General features: G+C 48.7%; 1 protein-coding gene across 1 annotated transcript; it reads left to right on the top strand.

Moving 5' to 3' along the window:
- Positions 1-685: 685 nt before the first annotated feature.
- Positions 686-24969, top strand: ASCC2 (activating signal cointegrator 1 complex subunit 2). Its single transcript, XM_069870910.1, has 19 exons — positions 686-715; positions 3171-3273; positions 3777-3935; positions 4256-4426; positions 5452-5581; positions 7130-7197; positions 7938-8048; positions 8900-9012; positions 10594-10668; positions 11216-11323; positions 12724-12792; positions 13504-13578; positions 13832-14018; positions 14601-14815; positions 17088-17207; positions 20508-20732; positions 22079-22190; positions 22713-22789; positions 23640-24969. The coding sequence occupies exons 2-19, from the start codon at positions 3193-3195 to the stop codon at positions 23806-23808; spliced, it is 2265 nt and encodes a 754-aa protein (XP_069727011.1). The 5' UTR covers positions 686-715; positions 3171-3192; the 3' UTR covers positions 23809-24969.
- Positions 24970-26027: the final 1058 nt, after the last annotated feature.

Consider the following 26027-nt stretch of genomic DNA (forward strand, 5'->3'; position numbering starts at 1 on the left):
ACATGAGGCGCTGGGGGATAAGAAACTCGGCATGAGCCACCAACGTATGCTCACAGCACAGAAAGCCAGCAGTATCCTGAGCTGCATCCAAAGCAGCGGGGCCAGCAGGGAGGGGATTCTGCCCCTCTGCTCTGCTCTGGTGAGACTCCACCTGGAGCGCTGCATCCAGTTCTGGAGCCCTCAGCACAGGAAGGACGTGGAGCTGTTGGAGTGCGTCCAGGGGAGGCCATGGAGATGATCCAAGGGCTGGAGGACAGGCTGAGAGTTGGAGTAGTCCAGCCTGGAGAAGAGAAGGCTACGGGGAGACCTCAGAGAAAGCTGGGGAGGGGCTCTTGATCAAGGAGGGCAGGGATAGGATGGTTTTGAGCTGGAAGACGGGAGACTGAGATGAGATCTTAGGCAGGAATGTTTTGCTGTGAGGGTGGGGAGGCCCTGGCCCAGGCTGCCCAGAGCAGGGGTGGCTGCCCCATCCTTGGAGGGGTTCAAGGCCAGGTTGGATGGGGCTTGGAGCAACCTGCTCCAGTGGGACCTGTCCCTACCCACGACAGGGGGTGGGACTGGATGGGGCTTAAGATCCCTTACAACCCCAACCCTCCCCCGCCTTATAGCACGAGCCCACCCCGGGGCGGTGTCGCGGCTGGCCCCACCCCTTCCGGTCCGTGCCGGAAGTACCGCGCGGAGGCGGAAGCGCTGCGGGACGGGACGTGTCCGCGCGGTAACCGGGGCTCGGGAGCCGCGGCGGGGCGGGGTCCGGTAACGGGGGTCCGGCCCGGAGGGTGCGCGGGCAGCAGTGAGAGGACCGGAGCTCCTGTTGGGACGGGGCGCCAGCCGGTGGGGAACCGAGGCCGCAGGGGGCGGCGGGGCGGCCTCTGTTCCTGGGCGTCCTGTACCTGGAGTCGTTCCCAGGCGTTCCATTCCCCAGGTGTCCCGTACCCAGGGTTATCCCTGAGCGTCTCATCCCTGCGTTTTTTGTATCTGGGGTCATTCCTGGCCCTTCCCTTTCCACATAGAATCATAGAATAACCAGGTTGGAAGAGACCCACCGGATCATCGAGTCCAACCATTCCCATCAAACACTAAACCATGTCCCTCAGCACCTCGTCCACCCGTCCCTTAAACACCTCCAGGGAAGGTGACTCAACCCCCGCCCTGGGCAGCCTCTGCCAGTGCCCAATGACCCTTTCTGTGAAGAATTTTTTCCTAGTGTCCAGCCTAAACCTCCCCTGGTGGAGCTTGAGGCCATTCCCTCTCATCCTGTCCCCCGTCACTTGGGAGAAGAGGCCAGCACCCTCCTCTCCACAACCTCCTTTCAGGTAGTTATAGAGAGCACACATCCCTTTTCCAGGCGTCCTGTACTCAGGGCTATTCCTAGGTGTCCCATTCCAGAGTTATTCTCTCTCAGGGGAGCTTTTGTCAGGGCCTGATCTCTTCCCATTTGGTTCTGACTTGGCTGTGGGGTTGGATGCTGGTGGGTTTGCACGAGGTCTTGCCGTGTTTTTCCCTGTTGTGAACTCACGTGTGTTTGCTGTGTTCAGAGCGGCTTTAGGGGCTGCGAGAGTTACACTGAGCAGGACAAAAATGGCAGAGCACCTCAGCTTGTTTTGCTGAAAAATGTGATTTTCAAAGAGTGTGAAAATGTGAAAACGCTGAAAACATTCTTGCTAATGTACCGGTCTTTAGACTCCCTTGGAAAGACACTGTTATACCAGCTTTCTAAGCTGGGAGGTGTACCAGGTTGTTGCTCTGGTGTCATTGTTTTCAATTTTGTTGTCATGAAATAGCACACTCTTGAGTGTGAGGTGACATTGTTTTTGCCTAGCTCCATAGGTGATGAGTTCTCAGGAACAACAGATGTCACTGCTTCACTTGCTGTCTAAGCTGTGATCTCTTGGATCCATGCTGCTTAGCTATAGGGACGCTGCTCTCATGTTAACTCTCCTTCTGCCCAGGCAATGGGAATGCAATTAAATGCGTGTATGAGGAGACTATGATCTTAGATCTTAACGAGGAGATAACTTGTGAATACCATTCTGCAGAAATCATAATGCTATAAACCCCCCCAAGAAACAGAAAGCTCTGTTACCCTGCAACTCTCAGGTTTGTTAACACCCAACTGCTTTTAACAATGCACAAAACGCTTCCTTCTGAACTGCTCTGGTGTTTGACGCACAGGTAGTTCCTGTGCTGCTTCTGACTGGGTCAGATTTCATTTTCTCCATGGTAGCTGGGATGATAACACAGGGCTGTTTTAGTCACTGCTGAGCAGCGCTGCCACAGTGTCGAGGCCGTTTCAGCTTCCCACGCCTCCCCACCAGCGAGCACTGGGGGTGTGTGAGGGGTTGGAAGGGGACATGGCCAGGACAGCTGACCTCCACAGACCCAAGGGTATCTCACAGGATATCCCACACTGTATGGCATCCGCTTGGCGCTGTAAAGCTAGGGGAAGGAGGAAGAAGGGAAGATATTTGGAGCAATGGCATTTATCTTCCCAAGTAACTCTTACGTGTATTGGAGCCCTCCTTCCCTAGACATTTTGGAACATGGGAAGCAGTGAATGAACTCCTGTTTTTGTTTTGCTTGTGTGTGGGGGTTTTGCTTTCCTCTTGAAACTATATTTATTTCAACCTACAAGTTATCTCACTTCTGCCCTTCCCGTTCTCTGCCCCGTCCCAATAGTGGAGAGCAATTGAGTGGCTCAGCTGTGCTTAGTTGCTGGTTGGGGTTAAACCACAGCTATTTTAGTCACTTAATTGAAATATTTCTGAGCCTAAAAATGCTGTGGAGGATTAAAACGTAGTTCTGTGAACATGTGGGAAATGAGAGGGAAAGGGAGGGTTGTATCATAGGCTCATCCTGTGTGTTTTATCTGGATGAGGAAGGAGTGATTTTGCCCCCTTAAGCACCAAACCCGTTCCTTAATGGTATATTGGCAGGGTGTCCTGATTGCTCTCCAGTTTATACTGCCAGGAGTATGGCACCGTGTTGCTGGTTTCTTCTGAGGCTGTGCGGGTGGCTCCGGGTGTTCCTGCAGGTTTGGTGTTTGGGTTGTGTGGGAGTGGCTTTCATAAATAGATTTGCAGCCTCTGTGTGGGGTTACGGTCCAACTGTGGCCTCTTCTGTTGTGCTTTTGGTTAACTGACTTTGTTAAATCCATCCTGTTCCGTTTGCAGAAGACAGGAACAAATCACCACAATGCCAGCGTTGCCTCTGGACGAACTCCAGCTGACAGAAAGGGATCCCAAGACAGGGAAACTGAGAACTCTGCCAGCACTGGTGAGCTATGTTTTTCCTGAAAGCCAAACAAGAGTTATAACAAGTCATTGTCCTCTAGTCAGGCCAGGGCAAAACCAGCCCTTGGTCCACGTGGTCGTGGGGGTTTGACTGTATGGAATGCTGCACAAGAACCAATTTGGAGGGAAAAGAGAGAACGCAGGCTGAATTTCCAAGGTGTGAGGTTATGCTGTTGCTGTCTGTTTTGAAGGTGGGGGGAAAGAGTTGCTTCTGGCTAATAGAATGGAAGGAACAGCATCTACCAAACTATAGAGCCCTGAAAATATTGCTGATAAACAAGGGTACAGCCTCACTGGTCTGCTGCCTTGAAAGATCACAAAATGGGAAGCTACCAGGGAAAATGGGAAACTAGGGAACTGAATATCAAATTGTATTGAAGTGTAATTTTATGTCAGTTACCTAAAATTCAGTGAGCAGTGCAAAGGGTAACTGGGCATTTCTGTCACTTCATTATGGTTTTAACACAGCGTTCTGGCTTTCTGCAGCACCCAGAAATAAAAGCAGATCGGTCTTTTGTGCTGTACAGACCACCACCAGTTGTCAGAGACCCTGCTTTGGTGGAAGAATACTTGGAGCGAGCAAAATTCATTGCAGATGACCTGAATTGGCTCCTGGCTTTGCCTCACGACAAGTTTTGGTGCCAGGTAATGATTGTTTTGTGGACACTGGAGAAGCAGCCTGAACAATCCAAGTGCTTCTAAAAGCCGCCAACTTCAAGTAGTTTCCATTAAGACTGGTATATGCTCGTTATGTCATTTATCAAATGTTTTAATTACTGCACCTTAGAGTGCAGAGGAAGTGGTATTTCCCTAGCAGTTTTTCATTGTGGATTTGTATTTGATGCATGTGACTGCTTTTAGTGCTCATGGGTGTTTTAGACTGCCTTCAGATTTAACTGGGCTTCCCATGAGTGCAACCTCAGGTGTGATGTTCCCTTTTGTTTTCTCATCTTCCATCATGCAAGGTTATATTTGATGAGACGCTTCAGAAATGCCTGGATTCCTACCTGTGCCATGCCCCTCGCAAGTTCGATGCGTTTCTGGATTGCCATCCAGAGGTGAATGACATGCAGAAATGCCTTCATCGCAGTTTCTTCCTGACCTTCCTCAGGATGTCCACTCACAAAGAGTCCAAGGTAAATATTTCCCTGCCTTGCAGATGCTCCAAGCTGTGTGGCTTTGGCGAATAAGAGAATTGGAGAAAGTAATTATAGAGTCATGGAATGGTTTGGGCTGAAAGGGAGCTTAAAGCCCATCCAGTTCCAACCTCCTGTCATGGGCAGGGACACCTCCCACTGGATCAGGTTGCTCAATGCCCCATCCAGCCTGGCCTTGAACACCTCCAGGGATGGGGCAGCCACGACTTATTTCTCCAGGCAACCCAAGCCAGTGCAGGTTGTTTATTCCTCATATATCCAACTGTGTTTCTCTCTCTGGCTTGTTTTAACAGTCTGTTTCTCCATGTGGAGATGACAGTCAGTCAGAGCTGAACCACCTGAGCTATGTGATGTTCAGGATGTTTTGAGAAAAGGTCTTGGAGTGGGACTTCATGGAGTGGGGTGGGAACAGGTGGAAGCAATACTGGAGCCTGCAGCTGGCACCGCTTCCACAGGAGTACTCGAGACCTCTATGGTGTCTTTCATTCCAGGATCTGATTAAATCTTAGCGCTCCAATGAGGCAGACGAGCATTTGAAACCATTTTATAGTTGAGTAGTTTGAAAAGAATGAATGGTTTGTTGTCATGCAGGCAGCAGCAGTTCTAGAAACTGAGCCTCATCAGCGTAAAGCTCTGTCCCTCCACTGTAGTCCTGAGCTGAGCTGTTGGCTCAGCTGTTTGTTTGGCCGCATCCCAAGCCAGGTCTGGAAACTGCTTGAACTGTAGGCAGCTTTCTGGTTTAACTTTTAGGTCAGTTGTTTCATTCGTGGTGCAAGGCCCATGGGGTCAATGGGGTAGCCACGGTGGGATGCATCAGGAATGTGGGGATGTAGGGCTCTGCAGAAGCTGCTGTAAGCAGAGTTTTGCTGCCTTGGAAGAAACCAGATCCTTAATGCACCTTTGAGAGATGTTTTTACTGGTATCATTACGCTGCTGGAGTTCTTGCAGAGCAAGATAAGTATAATCCTTCAAATTACTCTTTTGTTTTCTTTTTTGCTTTGTAGGATCATTTTATCACTCCCTCTGTCTTTGGAGAAATTATTTACAACAACTTCCTCTTTGACATCCCGAAGATTCTGGATCTCTGTGTGCTCTTTGGAAAAGGAAACGGCCTTCTGCTGCAGAAGATGATCGGTCAGTTACAGCCAAGGAAAAACTTGTTGCATTTTGGCTTTTGCTTATAGTGGCAAGTGAGGTTTTATACCAGTATTACTACTTTTGTTGTCTGAAATTGTTCAGTAGCAACTGGAATCTATGATTTCTAGATCCATGTCTAAATCAGATTACTTTTTCCATGTGCTGTGGTGTGCTGCTTAGCTGCCCTGAGCTGAGCTTGTGACACTAGGCACAATCCAAGGCTCAGTTACGCCTCAGCAGTTGTTTCTCCTGCTAGTTAATGGTGTCTTCAGCCCCTGTAAGAGGACCACAAGTGCTCTACAAAATCATGGTAGGGATGGAAAGGGGCAGACAACTTGGCAGGAGGGGAGGAGGTTTGAAGACAGAGCACAGTCCAGCTGATCATGTGAATGCTTTTGTTCCCAGATTTGGGAGCAAAGTAGTGCTGGCAATGTGAAGTAATCACTGGTCTGTGAAGTGATCATGCTTCTTTGAGCCCCTCCAGGGATGGAGATCCCACCACTGCCCTGGGCAGCCTCTGCCAGGGCTTAACACCCCTTTCTGTGAGGAAATTTTTCCCAATATCCAATCTAAACCTCCCCTGGCATAACTTGAGGCCATTTCCTCTCGTCCTATCACTTGTTACTTGGAAGAAGAGACCAGCACCCACCTTGCCACAACCTTCTTTTAGATAGTTGTACAAAGTGATGAGGTCTCAGCCTCCTCTTCTCCAGGCTAAACAGCCCCAGGCCCCTCTGCTGCTCCTCATAAGACCTGCTCTTCAGATATTTGTATGTACTATTTGGAATGCAGTGCAGCAATAATGCTAACAAAGTGACCAGTGGTTTGCTCACCCAATTACTTGCATTATGTTGTGGCAGTAATGGCACAAGCAGTTCTGGTGTTTAATTCATAACTTGATAAACTTTAGGTTCTTCTCGGGGTATAAATTGTTCTGAAACCTGTCACATAACTCTTACCCGTGCTCTGTCCTTGCTGGCGATCTCTGTTAATTCTTGTTATCTGAGCAGTAATTCAGAGGGGAATAGGCAGCCTCTGTGCATACTTGGTGAAGATTTATGGTGCGCCATTACTCAGCGGAGTATTTTGTACAGATAATGAAGTCCTAGTCATATAATAGCAGGGATTACTAAAGCCTCATTACCTTTAGGAAATATTCTGCACGACGTTTTCCAATGTATGCTGAACTGTTATCAGTAATTAAAAGTCAACTCCGGTTGTCAAATAAAGGAGCCGGGAATGTTTAGCGATAGTATCCGTGTTACTCATTGATTCGGCCTCTAGGGCATGAATCATCTAATACCTCGTTTTCTCTGCTCTGATGAGCACATTCCCATTACGGGCTCTCCAGCAACACTGAGCAGTGGATGAGCTGGGTTTGTGGGGCAGGGCCTGTGTGTGAGGTGAGCAGTGAGCCTGTGCCTGAGTCTGCAGGGGTTTGAACTCGATCTGTGGGGTGGGGGTATTGATAATGACACAATTACATCGGCTTGTTGGCGGATGTCAAAACTCATAGGAAATGTTCCTCTTCTCCTCTGTCCTCAGAAAACATCTTCACTCAGCAGCCGAGCTACTTCAGCGACCTGGATGAAACCCTGCCCACTGTCCTCCAAGTACTGCTTCCCTGCTCGGCCCAGGCTTTGGGTTTTATGTGGAAATGTGGCTTCATTTAGAGAGTGGGTGGGAGCAAATGTGGGCATAGCCAGGCAGAGTGGAATTGTAATCACTTGATTGCTTTGGTCCCACACCAGAGGTGGTTAGCAATCCAGAACCTAATTCTATCAGTTTCTCCCCAGATTCTTCGTAAACAAGAGCCACAAAATCATTCCTGCCACCCTCAGGGGAGAGGGCAGGTGGGGTTTGGAACTACCCCATAGCAGTAGGGGTGGTAACTTCCCAGTTGTCCTGCTATTCCCTTGCAAACAGGGGTCCTAGGTGGCCTTCAGTGTTGGCCTTGTTGGCTGATTTCTCTCCCATAGCTGAGGATTTGGATGAGCTGCAGTCCCTGTCTCAGCACCACAACTGTAGGCTTACATTACTTGTAGGTTGCATGGAGTTTCAGCAGTGCAGTGCGGCCCTGCTGGCTGTAGCCTGCAAGACTCATAGAATCCTAGAATCATGGAATGGTCTGGGTTGGAAGGGACCTTAAAGATCCTAGAATCATGGAATGGTCTGGGTTGGAAGGGACCTTAAAGATCATCCAGTTCCAACCTCCTACCATTGGCTGAGTCAGTTACAGCTTCCGTCTTCCACAGCTCCATGTCACATGATCATACAGTGATTGTGAACAGGAAAATGATATCCCACCACTTTCTTCTCTCTGTGTTAATGCTGTTCTGTTCTCCTGATTCAGGTGTTCAATAATATCTTGCATAAGTGTGGTCTGCAGTGCGAAGGAGCATCTGCTGAGCCCCAGAAGCTGGAAGAAAAAGTAACCATGACTCCAGAGAACATGCCCCTCCAGGTAGAACTCCGTGCACTTTAGCATTTGTAGTCCTTGCAAAGTGAACAGTCTGTACAGTGGTGAGACCACAGGGTCATTCTGTTCCCTAACAGACGTGGCTCATACAGCACATGGTTCTGTGTCATTGTTTCACTGTCCTAAGACTTGATGACAAAGCCTTTCTGCCGTGAGCTGGTTGCTTTGCTCCTGTGCATTTCAACCGTACCCATTGTATTGTGGGGTCCTTTTTAAACCAGACATCTTTTTCGCTTAACCAGCTTATAAGTAATGGAACAGAGCGTGTGACACCAGTGTCCACGGAACCCTGACGGTGATCAGAGATGGCTTTTTTTCCTTCAGAAATGTTTATTTAACAACAGTGTACTTTACCTGTAGTTAATTGAGAGTGGGAGGTTGTGCTGGGTGCTGTACAAAGTCAGTTTGCGTGTGGAGTTGTTACAGCCACACCTTGTGCTGAAATGGACCATTAAAACCATCTGTTTAATCCCTGTGCTACTGCTGTGCAGTGGGGAAGAAGAGTGTGTGTAGAGGATATATTGAGGACAAAGACACTCCAGAACATGATACGATGAAGATTCTCTTGATTTCACAGCATCTTTAATGTCAGTGAGCAGTCGGGATTGCTTTGTGGGTCTTTAAAGGATAGAACTTGTAGCAGAGACGTTGTCTCTGCCTCTAGAGCCAGTAACATGTAATGTATTTATGATTCATAGCAAACTCTGCAGGCAGGAAAAGGATTGGTCAGAACATGATGTGTCCCTGTTAGTGAGTTATACTGTGTTCCTAGGAAAACTTGTCTGGCTTTTCTCTCAGTAATTGATCTCTCCCCCACCTCTCTCTCTCTCTCTCAGGAGCTGAAGGACATTGTGATGTACTTATGTGACACTTGCACAACACTCTGGGCGTTTCTCGATGTCTTCCCGATGGCTTGCCAGACCTTCCAAAAGCATGACTTTTGTTACAGGTACATCTTGGACTGCAGAGCTTGTCTTGGCAGAGTGAAAGTACTGAATGTGCTGCTATGTCCCTTCCCAGTCCCTCCAGCATTAAAAGAACAGATGGATTTAATGCAGCTAGAGACTACTGGGTGCACACTGGCAGAGATGCAGAGTAAGAAACAAATGAATACAGGGATGTGAAGGGTTTGTGTTCACCTCCATTAGTCATGAGTGATCCTAGAGCCAGGCAACCAGGACAATTTCAAAGCCTAGCTAATCAGAACTCTGTGCTTTGGAAAGGGTGGAGAGGGACAAGCAGAGAAGAGTTGTGGACAGATCTTTCTGCTGTAGGACTCAAAGTGAAAGGAGTAGGAAGTAGTAGTCCATCAAAGTCATTTGATGTTATGCCTAAATTTTAAGCTAGACTGTTACTGAAGTTTGGCAGAAGCCGAGTGCCTGGGAAAGGATGAGGAGGCAGTGCTATCACAGGTGGCTGACAACTAATTCCATGTCCAGCTCTGGGGCACAGTGGCCACGAGTCAGGATGGTCTCCAGGACCAGACATGTTCCCACTGAGGCTGCAGGTCTCCGAGTGGTGGTTGCCCAGCTTGCTCAAGGTGCTGAAAGCCCCTGATCGTCTTGTAGAGTCTTGCCTAACAGCCTGTGTTTAGCACCAAGTGGAGCGGTATTTATTGTCCTTATTTCCTGTTTTGTTTGCTTGTTGGTGTGAAGGAACATGTGTTTGTGTTTTGCCTTTGTTTCTAATCCTGTTGCAGACCTCTGAAGTTTATGGGCTCCAGGCTGAGTCACCCTGCTCTGGGGGGGAGTGTAGGTGCCTGTCCTCTGCGGTTGAGGAGTTGGTTATAGCAAGGGGAGCAGATTGGAGAACCGCTGGTGGCTGTTTGCATTGGCAAGCAGCACCACTCACACGCTTGGTTGCTCAGAGAAGGAAAGCCTTTTGCTTTTAATTCTATTGCTGATGTCAGAGATGGGCTAAAATAGCCCTGATCTCTGTGCAGTGGAACACAGCAGCATTTTCATTACTGCTCCATATGGACTGAGGGCTGTGGAGTGTGAGGAGGGAAAACTGATACACATGGCATCTTTTTGGAACCTCTGTGAGGCTGAATCCATCTGCTGGCACTTGTAATTTCTCTGACTAGAAGTATCGCCCAGCTCCTGCTACATTTGCCTCCGGGATACTCACTTAGCATGTTTGGCTCTTAATAGGAGACATGGACATTGTGTTCCTAATGGGGCCTCTGCTGATCAGTCCAGCAGGCTTGGCTGTGGTGCCAAGTGCTGTAAATCATTGTTTTTAAGGTCCAGCTACTCAGGAAGTGGTACTGGCTGTTATCCTGTGAGGACACTTCTCTTGATGCCTATTCCATGCAGAAAAGGGGCTGTGTGGGCTGCCTGACAAGTAAAGTGTGGAACTGGAGCAAACTGACTTGCTTGTGTTCCAGGGAACAAGCAACAAGATGGGGTAATGCTAATTATGCTGCTGATGAGGAGAATGTAATAAAATTAACCATTTGATTGATCTTCTGGTGAATGATTTTTGAAAACTAAACTGATGGTTACTGTTTTGTTGCCCCTTGCTACAGATTGGCTTCATTTTATGAATTGGCAATTCCTGAGCTGGAATCTGTGATTAAGAAGCGCCAGTATGAGGACAGCAGGTGAGAATGCCTGCAGAGGCCATTGCTGTTCAGTAAATGCCTCCCGGGGCCAAGTTGAAAATTCACTTCATGCTGCTTTACCCACCTCTGTGGAGCCTTTCTGGCTTTTTAAATGCTGCTTCAAAGAGCTCCGTAGAGATGGCTTTTCTCATTCCAAATTTCCCTGGGCAGCCAGGAGGGGACTGACGATTTCTTTCAGTGTTGTCTGAGAAGAAACTTGATGGGAAATGCATTCAAATTGTACCAAAGCGCGAAAAAATGAATGACATCTCTGTGTATAGACTGGTCTTACTTTAAGTCTACGCTGGTGCGGTTAAGATGTCACGTCGAGCTGTCGGGACAGTTGGTGGTTGAGACCAGCTTTGTTGAGAGCATGGATTTACTCTTAATACGTATGAAATAGCTCTGTTCTCTGATTCTTACAGCAAAGAAATGATTCTGCTAATGGAATTCTTCCTCTGGAGGAATAACTCTGCAGTAAAGGTGCATTAAAGATAAGGATTTCTTGTGCTGACACCAACAGTGTGTTCTTTTCCTCTCTCTGAAGTGTCTGTGCTGATATGTGGAGAAGAATTTCACACTCCAGGAAGAAGATGATAGAAGCTTTTCACATCCTGATAAACCAAGTCTGTCTGCAGCCCATCTTAGAAAGCAGGTATGGGAACCTGGGCACTCTAGGACTAGCCAGTTATTTGATTGCCATTGTGTGAAAATGTTTTCCTGGTTTTCTCCTTTACTGGAGAAAACGAATGGATATGGCTAAGCTGCAAACTGTTAATGCCATGTGTAGACCCTGACTGAGACATCGTAGGAAAAGTGATGAGCATTACATATCAATGAAAATAGCTTTAAATCTAGGAACTAGTGCCTTTACTTTGCTCTTCCTCCCCTCCTATTTTGGAACTTGTTAACTGGTAACTGTGTGAGTAATCTCAAAATGAAGGCAAGTAGAACTATCGTTGTTTTAAGACATAGAGGTGGAGAGAAGTGGAATGACCTAACATCATGGTGCATCTTGGGGACCGAGCCAAGAACCTGGATCTTGGTTGCAAGGCCTGTGCTCCCTTGGGCTCTTCTCTCTCATATCTGTGAAATATGTCCAGCTTCTAGAGAAACACCTTGTACTTCACCCTGATCTACTCCTCCTGTACAAGGACAGGCTGATAGTTGGGGTTGTTCAGCCTGGAGAAGAGAAGGCTGCAGGGAGACCTTAGAGCAGCTTCCAGTACTGAAAGGGGCTGCAGGAGAACTGGGGGGCGGTCTCTTGATCAAGGAGTGCAGGGATAGGACGAAGGGGAACAGTTTTGAGCTGGAAGAGTGAAGATTGAGATGAGATCTTAGGAAGAAATGTTTTGCTATGAGGGTGGGGAGACCCTGGCCCAGGTTGCCCAGGGAAGTGGTGGCTGCCCCATCCCTGGAGGTGTTCAAGGCCAGGTTGGATGGGGCTTGGAGGAACCTGATCCAATGGGAGGTGTCCCTGCCCATGGCAGGGGGCTGGAACTCAATGGGCATTAAGGTCCCTTCCAACCCAAACCATTCCATGATTCTGCTGCAGAGAGCTCTCTGTCTCGCTGTGAGGCTGGATGCATCAGCAGCTATGAGAGCTTTAGGTGCTGTAACAGAAAGGTTGCAACAGGAGTTTGCTTGGCAAATGTTCTTCCATAGGTGAACACATACTTTCTGGGAGGTTCACGGCTCTAATCCCAAGCCATGTAATAGGAGTGCAATTACTGAAGCACCTCACGCCCTTTTCTGCTTGTTGCAAGGCTGAGGCATCAAACTATGATTTGCAAAGTCTCTCAAGTCTTTAATTCTAACTGTGGCACGGCTTTGGATCAAGCTGGCTGAAACATTTGCTGAAGCCACGGAAGAAGCCTGTTTCCATTTGGCCCTTTGCTCCTGTGAAAGCCAAAAAGTGGTCTGCAATCTGTTTCCAAATGATATTTTCCTTTGATGTATGACTGACTAATATAGCTAGAGAGGCAGAGTGTGGACATGCACGATGCAGAAGGCTTGCCCCTGAGGTTTTCACTGCTGTGCCATTGCTTTCTGCAGCTGTGAGAATATTCAGCCTTTTATTGAGGAATTTCTACAGATCTTCACTTCGGTGCTTCAAGAAAGGAGGTGAGTCTGACTGAAAAGAGGCCTGGGGAGGGGCAGCTCGCCTCCCACTTCCATTCTTTACAACAGAATTGCCTGAGATGTTATTATGAGGTGTTATGGTGCACTTGGGAGTTAGAAATCATTCTGACTAGCTGGGAGAAGTGCCGTGAGAGGATTTCAGGCTGCAGTACAGGCTTTATTGTAAAGGTGAGGAGGATGCTGCATGACGCTGGAGAATGTTCTTCGCTCTCTTTAATCCAGGCTTTCAAAGGGAGGAGAGTAATTTAGCCATTAGCTGCCTTGGCAAGTTAGGCTGTTATTACTAATCTGTGCTTCTCAACTGGGGTGACTGGACCAGAAAGACATTAAATGCTAAAGCTGAAGATGTGAAGCGAGTAAGTGGCTGAACTGGGGATTGCATCTTGTCCTTCTGACAGTGCTGTCATTCTGATCATGTTCAAATCTTAAACCCTATTTTCTCTGTAGTACAGCACTGGGTCTTCACATCATAAGGAGTTTAGCAACCAGCTTTGGCCTGGGGGGAAATGTTGCTGCAGTGAAATGGGAGCAAAATCAGGCTTGGCAGTGCAGGCTGGAATCCAGTGTTGGGTGAGAGGTGGTGTGTATTCCCACCTGAGCAGTGAGGAAGTCCAGGTGGCATTACAGGGTGGTAGCATGTGGCAGGTGTAATTTATTGAGGTTAACTGATTACCCTTGCTTCTGCACTTTCAGATTTCTCCGTGACTATGATGAGCTGTTCCCTGTTGAGGATGATGTCAGCTTGCTTCAGCAAGCATCCTCCACACTGTATCCTTGGCTGTCACCCTGGGGTTTGGCAGACACAGCTGCTTTTAGGTTCCTTAATGCCAGTGGCATTTCCACTGCTGCTGCCTCTGGTTAAACTGCACGACTTGCAGTGAGCAATGGAAAGTTTTCACTTAAGAAAAGAAAGGAGGGGATGTTGATGTAGGCCCAGGCTTGGGAGTCACTGAAAATCACTTGCTTCAAGCCAAGATCTGAATGTGTGCATCTAGAAACATCCTTAATGCTGTCGTCTTAGAGATGAGACCAGGACAGCTTATATCCTCCAAGCAGTGGAAAGTGTCTGGGAAGGGGTGGACAGGAAAAAAGCACAAGTTTGTAAAGATCTGACACCATCAGCAGCATCTAATGGAGCATCGGCAATAGCAGAGAGCACTGCTGAGGACGCGGAAGAGTTCGGGGCTGCATATGCGTCAGAGGGTGAGGTTAGTAGAGCTGTGTGTGTAGGACTGGGCTCTGCTCTTGCTGTCCATACTTTGTTCATCGTGGAAGAGAGGATTGGTTTGCTTGGGTCTGGGGACAACATGAGTTCTAGTCTCACTTCATACATTTGCTAGATCTTGGTGCAGCGCTGTATGCCTTGTGAAATAAGAAACGAAGCTACACCTGAACCCCGGCTTTATCCATGAGCAAATTGCTTCCAGTTCCCATTGGCTTGGGTGTCCTGTTGCTGTGGTTTAGTAAAATAGTGTCCTGCAGCACTACAGCTCACGTGTGCATTGTTTAAATGCACAGTTTGTGTGTTGTTTGAGGAGGGGATTCTCCAGAGCATCCTTGCTGGCTCAGGGCCTGACAGACAACAGTAGTTGTGTGCCCGCATCTGTGCCACGGACCTTGTGTGGTAGAAACAACTTAGTTGATTTCTCTTCTTTTGAATCTCTCTGACTTCTTTGTGTTGAAATTCTGATCCCCCAGCCTGCTGTGTTCCCTTTTTTGCTGTGCGTGCCTGCCTTCCCTCAGCTGCTGTCTCTTTCCGTAATGCTCCTGATTCTCTTTGGTCACCGCAGTGTGCCGGGGCAGCCGCTGCGCCCATCACCAGGGTGTCAGGGGTGGAGCTGGACTCGCTCATCTCTCAAGTGAAGGATTTACTACCAGACCTCGGTGAGGGTTTCATCCTGGCCTGCCTGGAGGAGTACAGTTACAATGCAGAGCAAGTGATCAACAACATTCTGGAAGATAAGCTGGTGCCATACTTGGATAAGCTGGACCGGACAATGCAAAGGTGCGGGATGGCTTTGATGCCTTGTGTTTGTTTGTGGACTGTCATTTAATGTCATTCTCACTGCAGAGGAGATGCTTGCAGAGCTCTAAGAAGTTGCATGTACATTTTGTTGGGGTAGAGAGCTGCAGTGAGAGCTTTGCCTTGACATCTGCTGTGAGCTTTCTGCCCTCATGTCCCTGCAGGGAACTGGAATATTATCATAGAGTCATGTAATGGGTTGAGTTGAATGTACTCTCTGGAGAGAGTACAGAGAAGAGCAACAAAGCTGGTGAAAGGGCTGGAGAACAGGCCTTATGAGGAGCGGCTGAGAGAGCTGGGGTTGTTTAGCCTGGAGAAGAGGAGGCTGAGGGGAGACCTCATTGCTCTCTACAACTACCTGAAAGGACGTTGTAGAGAGGAGGGTGCTGGCCTCTTCTCCCAAGTGACAGGGGACAGGACAAGAGGGAATGGCCTCAAGCTCCGACAGGGGAGGTTTAGGCTAGACGTTAGGAAAAAATTCTTTACAGAAAGGGTCATTGGGCACTGGAACAGGCTGCCCAGGGAGGTGGTTGAGTCACCTTCCCTGGAGGTGTTTAAGGCACGGGTGGACGAGGTGCTGAGGGATATGGTTTAGTGTTTGGTAGGAACGGTTGGACTCGGTGATCCGGTGGGTCTCTTCCAACCTGGTTATTCTGTGATTCTGTGAGTTGGAAGGGACCTCAAAGCCCATCCACTTCCACCCTTTGCCATGGGCAGGGACACCTCCCACTGGATCAGGTTCCTCCAAGCCCCATCCAGCCTGGCCTTGAACACTTCCAGGGATGGGGCAGCCACGACTTCTCTGGGCAACCTGGGCCGGGGCCTTCCCACCCTCACAGCAAAACATTTCTTCCTAAGATCTCACCTCAATCTCCCCTCTTCCAGCTCAAACCCGTTCCCCCTTGTCCTGTCACTGCCCTCCTTGATCAAGAGCCCCTCCCCAGCTTTGCTGGAGCCGCTTTCAGTACTGGAAGCTGCTCTAAGGTCTCCCCATAGCCTTCTCTTCTCCAGGAGGAGCAACCCCAACTCTCTCAGCCTGTCACTGTTCACTGCTCAGCATTTCAGGAAAGCAGATGCTGGGTCATGTTTTGTGTCAGAGGGACAAAAATACTTGCACATTAAAATCCCATCATAGGGACTTTGGCTTAGTCTGGGCTGGGCAGTTCAATATGTCACCTTCAGAAGTTATTTTGGTATGGAGGACAGGGTCCTAGGTGTTAAAATCCCAGGTGTCCTGCAGGAAAGGTCATCCTCGAAGGAACTGATGCAGCAGAAATTCAGCCTGCATAGTCAGATATGATGTTGGACAGGCTGCTGGTTTGTGATTGAAGTTAAACCAGAGAGAGATGGGAAATGGCAGTTCAGGTCCATTTGTGTCTGCCTTTTGACAAACTTGCCAGGCTTTTGCTTGCTTCTTGGGGTTGTACATGGGATGTAGGGTTACAGCTGGCAGTGGAATTGAGTTGTTTTAATGTGTTTGCAGCTGCTAGCATGTTTGTGCTGCAGCAGCAGTTTCTGCCCGAGTGTCAGGACGTGGATGTGCTGTTTGCTGACGTTTTGGAGAGGAATGGGCAGGCTGTCTCACTGGTGCATTGAAAAAGGAAAGCGTCTTTATCAGAAGCATGATGTAAAATCCCTCTGTGTTTCAGCCACTTTCACGCTCTCCCAGCCATATCCTGCTGACGCTGGCACAAGCGATGCAGGGTGGGCTTTGGGAAGGGTGAGGGTTTCTGCAAAGCCAGCACTTACATAGGCCAAGATTTTTGTTCTTCTGCATCTTGAAACAGAACTGTTAGTTCAAAAGTAGGGTTTAATTGCTGCTGATTTCAGAAGCGAGCGCAGCAATGCTTTCAGCTGGGCTAACAGCACCAACAAAGTGAATGTGGAAATAATGGTCTGTAGGCTTATAAGCTGAACAAATGCAAACCTGAGAAAGAATTACAAAGGAACCGTAGGGGGATAAATATCCTGAGATCAACAGCGACCAATCATTGGGATTTTTGCCAGCATGTAATTCATCACACTTAGCATTTGGCTTTACTGAGTCACTGTTCTGAGACCAGGCAGCTGTTAAGAATAACTAAAACTGGGATAGTTATATGAGCAGAAGAGTTTTGGGTTTGGCACCACAAAGGGGATCTTGGCTGTAGATGACCAAGACCGATAAAGAATAAACTGAGCCCTTAGGAAGGAGAGGACTTGCTTCTCTTCCATTCAGCTTTGGTTTTATTCTCTCCCTCTCTTCTCCTAACAGGCAGCTGAAGCCAGACCCCACTCCTCTCGTCACTTCTCGCTACAATGTTTTCCAGAATGATGAGTTTGATGTTTTCAGCAGGGATTCTGTGGATGTTTCTCGGATACAGAAAGGCAAGCGGTGAGTATTGTGCATCCTTATTAACCCTGTCTGTCAGGAATAAAACTCATTCTCTCCTGCAAGCTCATTCTCTCCTGCAAACCTCCTGCGGGAATTTGCTGGTAGGTGGTAAGGCTTATCAAAATTGTCTGCCACCTGTTTGTGTTGTTTTTCTGGGAAAGTGAAATGCAATGTTATTATGGGGTTGTTTTCACTTCATGTTTTTGGTAATTGGCTTTCCTCTTTGTGCTGCTAGAGATAACTCTGCCAAGCCTATTCATAACATCAGGCTTTTGCTTCTTGATCTTAGCATTAAACTTGTACTGAGCAAAGCTTGTACAACAAACCTTGAGAAGCAGCCCTCTCTACAAGCCTGGGATTGACTCAGAACTGGGAATAAATCATGATTTGATGTAGATCAAACTGAAGCTTCAGTACCTATCTACAACGATCTGATAACACACTGTGGCTGAGACTGCTTCTGTGTTGCTGCTGCTGTAAGCTACCTGCAGAAGGGCAGTAGTTTGTTTTCTGCCTCCCTTGGTGTGTTTTGCTGTGCCAGGCTCCATACAGGTTTGGGCATTGCCCTGCCAGCTGCCATTGATGTCAGCTGCATGTGGCTGACTTGCTTCAGGTTCCTCTTAAACACTGTCTCTAACCAGTCTGGTGTGATGTCTTTGTTGGTGCACGTTTACACAGAACATAAATAAAAGTCAAACTGGAGGTGGAGCAATGTGACCCTGACAGCTCCCAGTTAAGGGGTTTGGTTGCAGAGCTGCATCAGACTCTCTGGAGAAAACCACTTTTTTCCCAAAGTCCAGTCGAACAGTTTCTTCAGCAGCAGTGCCAGAGGGTTTGTACCGACTCAGCTAGGCAAGAAAGTCATTCCTTTTCACGCTGGCCCAGTCAATGACTTTTGAAGTGTCCATAGCTAAGAACTCACTGGTACAACCTCTCTCCTTTCTCCTCATTGTGTTGCCTTACTCAGAGCGCTGGCAGGCACCTTGGCAGCAGGAGCCTTGCTCAGAGGCATGCTTGGTTGTCTCCCATCTCCTGAAAGTCTTGCACGTGTGGGTTATATGGAACAGCCCTGTCCACAGCTCCCTTTGAAGCACACTTAGTGAACACTGAAAGTCTAAGTCATCCCTGAGCGGGGTGGTGGGACACTGCTTCCATGGCTCTGCCCTCCAGCTGCTGCCAGAGAGGCTGTGTCTTCTCCTCAACAGTAACATCAGAAAGTTGTTGTCTCTGCTGTACTGTTATGGCATTATCCTCTTACTGCTCTGTTCCTGGTGTCTCTTGGCCTCCCTCAGGCTATGTCTTCATTTCAAAACAGTTCTTGCACTGAGAACCCTCTCTCTGCAGGACTCTGGACGCATTATTTATGTTCAGAGCAGTTTTTAAAACCTGGAGGTAACTGGCTGGCATCAACAATGTCCACCCTATGCACTCAGCTGACCATATCCAACTAAATCAAAGGATCAGCTGTAGGACCTTGCTCTCTACAATTTAACATTTGAAACTCCATAAATAAGAAGAGTGTCCTTTCAGCACTAGAAGTGTCTCTTCCTCAGCAGTCCTTGTTCCACAAGAAAAAGGCCTGATGCTTTACCCATGCATTGCGGTAACGGGGTTCTCCCAGTGTGCTTTGAGATCTGCTTTGAATTTGAATCCTATCAATGGGGTTTTTTCCTCCTCCTTAAAATCTCTTGCTCGCGGGTTCTGCCTGTGTTCAGTGCTGGTGCTGCTAAGCTTGGTGTCACACTGGTGCTTCAGGAGCCGGGCCAAGCAGTCTGGGACAGAGACTGATAATGTGACAAAGGCCACACCAGGATGAGGGGAGACACAAGTGTGTGGGAATGACCGTTGTAGCATATACGTGACTCTTTGCTGATCCTGAGAAGAGATCACACCTGACTGTGCCTGTGCAGCTGTAGTTGCCAGCTGAATCTGTCTCTGAAGTCAGAGCAAATCCAGAGCTGGGGTTAGAGGAGTTATCCCCCTATTTGTCCTGGAATTGATGCCTTGACTACTTGGTTGCAGTTCTTCTGTGGTCACCAGACCAGCTCAGCAGGAAACAATTACCAGATGCTGAGTCTGGGCTCATGCCGAGCACCAGCAGGAGATGTTATCCCAGCCTAGGTATGTGTGAACCAACCACAGGCTTTGCAGCAGTCATGTAACTGTGTGAGTCATGGAAGAGAGGGGAACCACATCTTGGTTTGAGATTCTTAATGAAAATCAGGCTTGTTCAATCGCTTCCCTGCTGCTGGCAAGTGTGGCACAGAGGTCCTGGGTCACAGCCAGTCTGCCTCGGATGAGTTCTTTCCCTGATAATACTCAGACAGCAAGCAACCCCCGACTCATGTTCCTCCTGGGCTTTGAGGGCTGCAGATTGTCCTGTGAATACTGGACTATGGAATCCCTTGTTGCTTTGCCACAAGCGTGTACTTGGCTGGTCTGAAAAAGGGACTTCAAAGAGTTCACTTCTTCCAGTTTACGTAGCCTGAGACTCAGCACCTCAGTGGCTGCTTTTTAATGCCTTTGTCAATGCTGCTTCTTGGTCTTCCCTTCTTTAAAATGGCTGTAGTTTACTTGCCTCCTAGATTTTTGAAAACATTGTTCATGCAGTGTTTTTGTGACTCTGATCCAGCCCATCTCAGTCTGCTCTTATTTGTTCTTTTTTTGTTCTTTTTGTTCTTAGTTGTGCTTATTCTAATTCTTCCTTGCTGCATGGGTGATTTTTGTGGCTCTCCCCAGTCACAATTATATTTGCATCTCATGTTTATAAGCTAAGGTTCTTGACAATAGGAACATCTGTGCCCATGCAGCCCTGGTCCATGATTTGCCGCTGTGCCTGCTCCCTCAGTGAGAGGACTCAGCAGTATGAGGGCAGAGCCATCTCCTGGAGTGGAGTCTTCACCCTAACAGCCTGTCAGTCCAGATTCATGGACTGCTGGTGTTATTTGGATCTCGGCCCATTTTCACCTTAAGCTGAATTGCATTTGGTCTGCTGTAAAAGCTTCCTTTCTGTCTCAAGTGACAGCAGTGGTCTCCAATTCCTGTTCTTATCTGCTGTGCAGTCTTGCTGTGCTTCTGTTTAAAAATGACTTTGTTCCGCTGGAGGGGTCAGTTTTAGTAGCCAAAGCCCTGTTATAAACCAAAGGGGAAATAGGTAGGTGCAAGTCGTGCTTGTGGAGTCTGAGATGAGACTCCTGTTGGTTCAGTTTCCACTTACTAGCAGGAGAAAGAGTAATTTCTAGAGCCGATCTTTAACAGGCCTTTCTGTGTCGGCCTCTGTTTCTGTGCTGTGGAGCGCAGGAGGGAGAAGGACACTACCAGAAGTTTGCTGAATGACAAGCGCCTGGTTGCAGAGCAGAGGGAGCGCTACAGCCAGTACAGCGTGGTCGTGGAGGAGATCCCTGTGCAGCCAGGAGCAGCTCAGCTCTACACGGAGGACTACGAGGATGAGTACGATGACACTTACGATGGCAACCAAGTCGGAGCAAATGATGCTGACTCTGACGACGAGCTCATCAGTAGGAGGTAGGTGCTGTGGCTTCAGAGAATGGGAGGCGGATGGGAATTGCCACCTGGAGCCATCTGGCTCGCACAAACCTATTCAGTGTTGGGGTTTGGTGCTGTTTCTCAATGAGGACGTAAGTGCTTTAAAGAACCCCTTTTTCTGCTGTGGCTGCTTTCTCGGTACCACACAACGAGGGAGATTTGGGTGCCCTTTCTCCTGTTGGTAGAGAGCGTTGCCATCCTGTTCTTATCCAGGATGTTCTCAGGTGTCTGCAGGACTCAGCCATTGCCCCAGATCACAGGATCACTGAATGGTTTGGGCTGGAAGGGATCTCAAAGCCCACCCACTTCTACCCTCCTGCCATGTTAACAGGTGGTTTAATGGGTCTGAAAGTGGCTTTTTAAATTCTGATCTAATACGATGATGTCACTGTTTCTAACCTCAAACCAAAATGCGTTTTTGCTGTTCCCTTGTCCCTTTTGCTTTTACTTTTCCTCCTAAAGCATGGTGAGGTTTCAATTTTAATCCTTTTTGTGGTTTGCCTGTAACAGGGTGGCACTCAGGTCTTTTCCCCTGTTTCAGACGCTCACTGTTCCTAGAGAGACAGTTGGAACAAATAGTGGGTGTTATTGTGAGTTTGAAGTGACAAGGGCGGTGCTGCTTTTACCTCTATTTCTTTGACAGTGGAATGGTAGGTCTCAATTCCAATGGAATGTAGGCGCACGCAGATGTTAAAGAAGAGCACATGGTGAATTCCACCTCCACCCCCAGGCTCTTTGCCGCTCTGCGTGTTCAGGGTGATTCACAAAGCCTGATGAGTTTCTCCAAGCGTTTCCCCCTGTAGGAAACTGGGGCACAGCAAGGAAATTGGGGCTCTGTGGATAAACCAGTCATCGAGGCTTTAGAGCACGGCACTGTCTGAGCATTAATGCTTCTGTCTGAGTCTGAGCTTGGGGTTTGAGGGTTTGTCTTTGTACAACAGAAGCTGAGTGAGGTGCATTCCTTCCTCATGCCTTGTGGCCTTGCCTAGATCCCCTTCTCCTGAAGGAAGCAGGTGTTTCCTTGGAGAAATTCCTTGTTGAAGTTTCAGGTTTTTCCTGACCTGCTCCTTTTTTTAACTGTTATTATTCTCAGTAATGACTTTATAGTGAACATTCCCGAGTGAAGAACCCGTGTTCGTTAATCACCCACAGTAAACGTGTCATCAGTTACTGGGTCTCTTTGTTTTCCTTCACAAAAACAAGCAAGTTCCTAAGATTTGTAGATTCTTAGTTTTGAAAAATAGGAATCAAACTAAAATGGAGGTGCTGTGCAGTGAGATGTTTGTGGCGGTACTCTCATCATTGCTGTTTGTGTCTTTTCCCAGGCCATTCACAATCCCTCAGGTCCTGAGACCTAAAGGACAGGAGGAAGGACAGGAGGAAGAGGAAGAGGAGGAGGAGGAGGAGAAGGAGGAAGCTGAAAAAGAAAGAACAAAGGTGACATTGACTTTGTGGTTGGAGTTGCATTAAGATTTACCATCTGTGTTACCTGTTTCGCTTGCAGTGTGATGTGGAGTAGATTTCCTCTTTCAGAAGGTGAATCTTTTAATGGTAGCATGGAGACTGAGCCGCTTTCAGAGCAGCCACTCCTGTGGGCTTTGAAATGCCTCAAGTACAGCTGCCCACTGCTGCCAGGGCTGACCGTACTGGAGCAATGCCACCTGCTCTCTGGAGAGGTTTCATCTCCTTTATTCCATAGACAGATGATGCCAGCAGAACACTTTGAGGGTCACTAACACTCTATTGTCGTGGATATACTGGCAATAGTGACACTGATGGTGTGGCTGGCAGACGCGGGATGTGGGAAGAGCCTCAGCCACGTTTCCTGCCGGCTCCACCGGAGGAGAGGGTGAACTATGGATTAACTCTGATCTATGCTCCAACAGGATCACCTCCTGCACTGGCCTTTTGTGTGATGCTAATGCACTTGCTGACCTCTTCCGTTCTTTCCCATGATAGGACCATTTTGTACAGGACCCGGCTGTACTGCGGGAGAGAGCTGAAGCCCGTCGCCAGGCTTTCCTTGCAAGGAAGGGGTAAGCAAGCATTTCTCTCTGTGGGGTGAAACTGTGGCTCAGCAGTTAGCTGGTGTTTTGCTGCTGACTGGAACTATTGAGGGTTTCGTAACGTTCCTGTATGCCAGGGTCACTGCCATGGTGCTGGTAACTTCCTCACCCAACTTGTACTTCACTGCTGGTAATTCTGTCCCATCACATGGGTGGGCACGTCCCATTATAGAAGCATAGAATCATTAAGGCTGGAAAAGACCTCTAAGCTCACCTTGTCCATCCATCAGTCCAGCACCACCGTGCCTGCTAAACCATGTCCTGAAGCGACATGGCCACGCGCTTTTTAAACATCTCCAGGGCAAAACTCCACCATTTCCCTGGGCAGCCTCTGACAGGGCTCGACACCCCTTTCTGTGAGGAAATTTTTCCCAATATCCAATCTAAACCTCCCTGACCCAACTTGAGGCCATTTCCTCTCGTCCCATCCCTTGTTACTTGGGAGCAGAGGCCAGCACCCACCTCACCACAACCTCCTTTTAGATAGTTGTAGGGAGCCTCAGCCTCCTCTTGTCCAGGCTAAACAGCTGCAGTTATTGTAAGAAGCAGAACCTTGTGCAAGATAGGGTCTTGGAAAGTGCAGCTTCCCAGAGCTGAAACAGCTCCCAGAGGGATTTAGGGGCAGGTTCATAGCTGACAGAGTCAGTGTGTGGAGGGATGCAGTCATTGTGTGGCTGATGCTGAGGCTCAGCTCCTGCTGAGCCGAGGCCTGAGGCTGGCAGTTGGACTCCACACTCCCTGCTGTCTCTTGGGATCGCTGTGTTTTATCCCCTAAGCATGTGGTGTGCTTTTCTTGACGTCCTTTTTCTATGTACCCCAGGCACAAGCACGACGGCTCTGCTGTTGTTGGGAATGTGAAGGGACATGGGCAGAGCCGGGAAACAGTGCAGGAGCGAAGGAAGAAGGAAGCAAACAAAAGCACAAGAGCCAACCACAATCGCCGAGCCATGGCTGACAGGAAGCGGAGTAAAGGCATGATTCCTTCCTGATAGACTCAGAGCCCAGGTGTTGCATCATCCCGGTCCTCGGCTGAAGAGTCGTCTGCTGCACTCCCTTCCCTTGGGGGACTGGATCTTGTGGTTCAATACCTGGCACTTCAGCTCCTGCGGAGCTGCCCGTTCCTGGGAAGGAGCTGCTCCCGGGCAGACCCTGCCTGCGCTTCGTTTCGGAGAGACATGGACTTGCCAGCAGGCTGCTCCAGCCATTTGTTTCCTTTTCTACTATTTATAATCCTGAGAATTTTATTTTCATACTGGCTCCTCGCATACTCTCTGCAATTCCAGGCCACGCCATGGGTCACTCCGAGAGGAAGGCTTCCCGGCACAGCCCTCACGGCGCTCTGCTCCACTGAAATGCCTTATCCTAAAGCACAACTTGAAGGCTGACAGGAAACCACTCAGGCTGTTCCTATTGCCAACAGAGCCACAGGAGCTGAGGTGAATAAGATCTTATCCTAAACCTGTCCCTTGAGTGAGATGTGTGGAAACAGAGCGTGCAAATAAAGGATGTAAATCTTTTAGCTGGTTAGAAATGCATCGATCTCTAAGCTGGAGGAACCTCAACAGCCTTTTATCATGCTCTATCTGCAGGCAGTTAAACCCACTCAGTGTTTTGCCTTGGCTTGGTGTGGTGAGATGGAGCCACAGCCTCTGAGCCTGAAGGCACTTGGAAATCAGGATCAAGGCATCCTAAACAGTTCAGCAGTAGGATGGAAGTGGGAGTTGAAGGCAGCAGGGTTGGAGTCCCTGGGGAGCTGCCTCCTCAATAACTGCTGTCACACTCTGTGAAGCAGAACCGCCCTGATCATAGTGTTAGCTGTTAGGAAGCCTAGGAGCTCGTAGTAAACAGCAGTTTGTAGTTGCTGAAAGGGCTTCTCCCGCGGCTGCCTTGTTATGGAGCTGCTCCCTAAGCAGGGAGAGAAATTACTGAGCTTACCGAGTAATCCGTGTGTAAGGTGCTCATGTGCCAGGCTAGTGGCTGCCACACTGCAGCCTGGGGCAGCCACCAGCAGCTGGGGATGAAGCTGTTTCCAGCACAACTGTCTCGCAGCACTAGCAGGGGTTCGGAGCGCTGTCCCCGGCACGGTGACAAGCACGTTTGGGTTGGTCCATCTGCTCTGAGCACCATCTCCCCCCACCACACTGTTTCTTGGGGCCGTGGCTGTCATCTGCAGGGCTGAGGCCAGCCCTGGGGGGTGCAGTGCGAGTGCTGCTCTTCCAGGGAAACCCAGAGCCGCTTTTCCCCTTCCAAAGGCTGCAGGAGCAGTAACCAGCTCTGGCATTGAGGCCACTGCAAGTTGTACGCAGAGGGCAGGGACTGTGATTATAGGATTAGCACTGCTGCCGAATGCTCTCAAAGGGCAGCAATGCTGTCACTGCCACCAGACTGAGGGAATCCCGAGTGCTCACAGGACAGGGTTTTCCTTTGCCTCTCAGGAACATCCAGCCCCTGCAAGGGCAAGGCATGGGAAAAGGGAATTACATTTAGCAGCTTTCCCAAATCCAGCGTCAAAGGAAATCACCTACTGGGACAACTGAGGCCAGTCTGCTATAGCTGCTGTTCTCCCCCTTCCCAGCACCACCTTCACCTTTAGTTCTTGCTTCTAAGAAGCTCTAATTCTGTCACCCACACGGCGCAGGGTGCAGCCATCAGCACTGCAGGCAGAGCCGGCAGGGACTCAGGCAGCCTCAAATGCACGAGATTATCCTGAGAAAGCTTAAACCGCTCCTCTTAAGCGTCTCTATAAAAGTACAGCCAGGGCTGTGAAAGCTGGGGTTGGGTTTTCCTCAAAAACCACAAGCAGAATGGCTTTTCAGTCCCTTTGTGTTCCTAATGGTTTACTCCCAGCACCTCTTTGCAAAAGCAATAAAGCTGCTTTCCTTAGTGCCAGCTGTAATTGGCTCTGCCTCATCCATTGCTGAAATTCCTCCTTATTAGTGAAAATAGAGCAAGGCAGGAGATATTTGGCTGCTGGGCTGGTAGAGCAGGGAAGGGGGAAGAGCAGGAGTCACTCAGCCAGGTCTTCCTACAGCCACCTGCAAGCACAGATTAATTAACTAAATGGTTATTAACTGAATTGTTATGCCAAACAGCACCTGAACAGCCTCAGCCTGTGTGAAATGGCAACTGGCAGCTCCAGAAGGAGCGGCAGCACTAGGAACGCTGTTGTCTTTCCCAGTATCCTGAAAAAAGCTGGACTCCCCGCAGC

The sequence above is a fragment of the Phaenicophaeus curvirostris genome, chromosome 17 (assembly GCF_032191515.1).
Source record: "Phaenicophaeus curvirostris isolate KB17595 chromosome 17, BPBGC_Pcur_1.0, whole genome shotgun sequence".
In the NCBI taxonomy this organism is placed as follows: Eukaryota; Metazoa; Chordata; class Aves; order Cuculiformes; family Cuculidae; genus Phaenicophaeus; species Phaenicophaeus curvirostris.

What these genes read in the sequence shown, in the direction of transcription:
- ASCC2 (XM_069870910.1), top strand. Translation starts at nt 3,193, where the DNA reads ATGCCAGCGTTGCCTCTGGACGAACTCCAGCTGACAGAAAGGGATCCC. An exon ending in CCACTCACAAAGAGTCCAAG is followed by an intron (nt 4,427 to 5,451) that starts GTAAATATTTCC and finishes TTTGCTTTGTAG; the next exon opens with GATCATTTTATCACTCCCTC. An exon ending in CAGCAAGCATCCTCCACACT is followed by an intron (nt 13,579 to 13,831) that starts GTATCCTTGGCT and finishes CTGTCGTCTTAG; the next exon opens with AGATGAGACCAGGACAGCTT.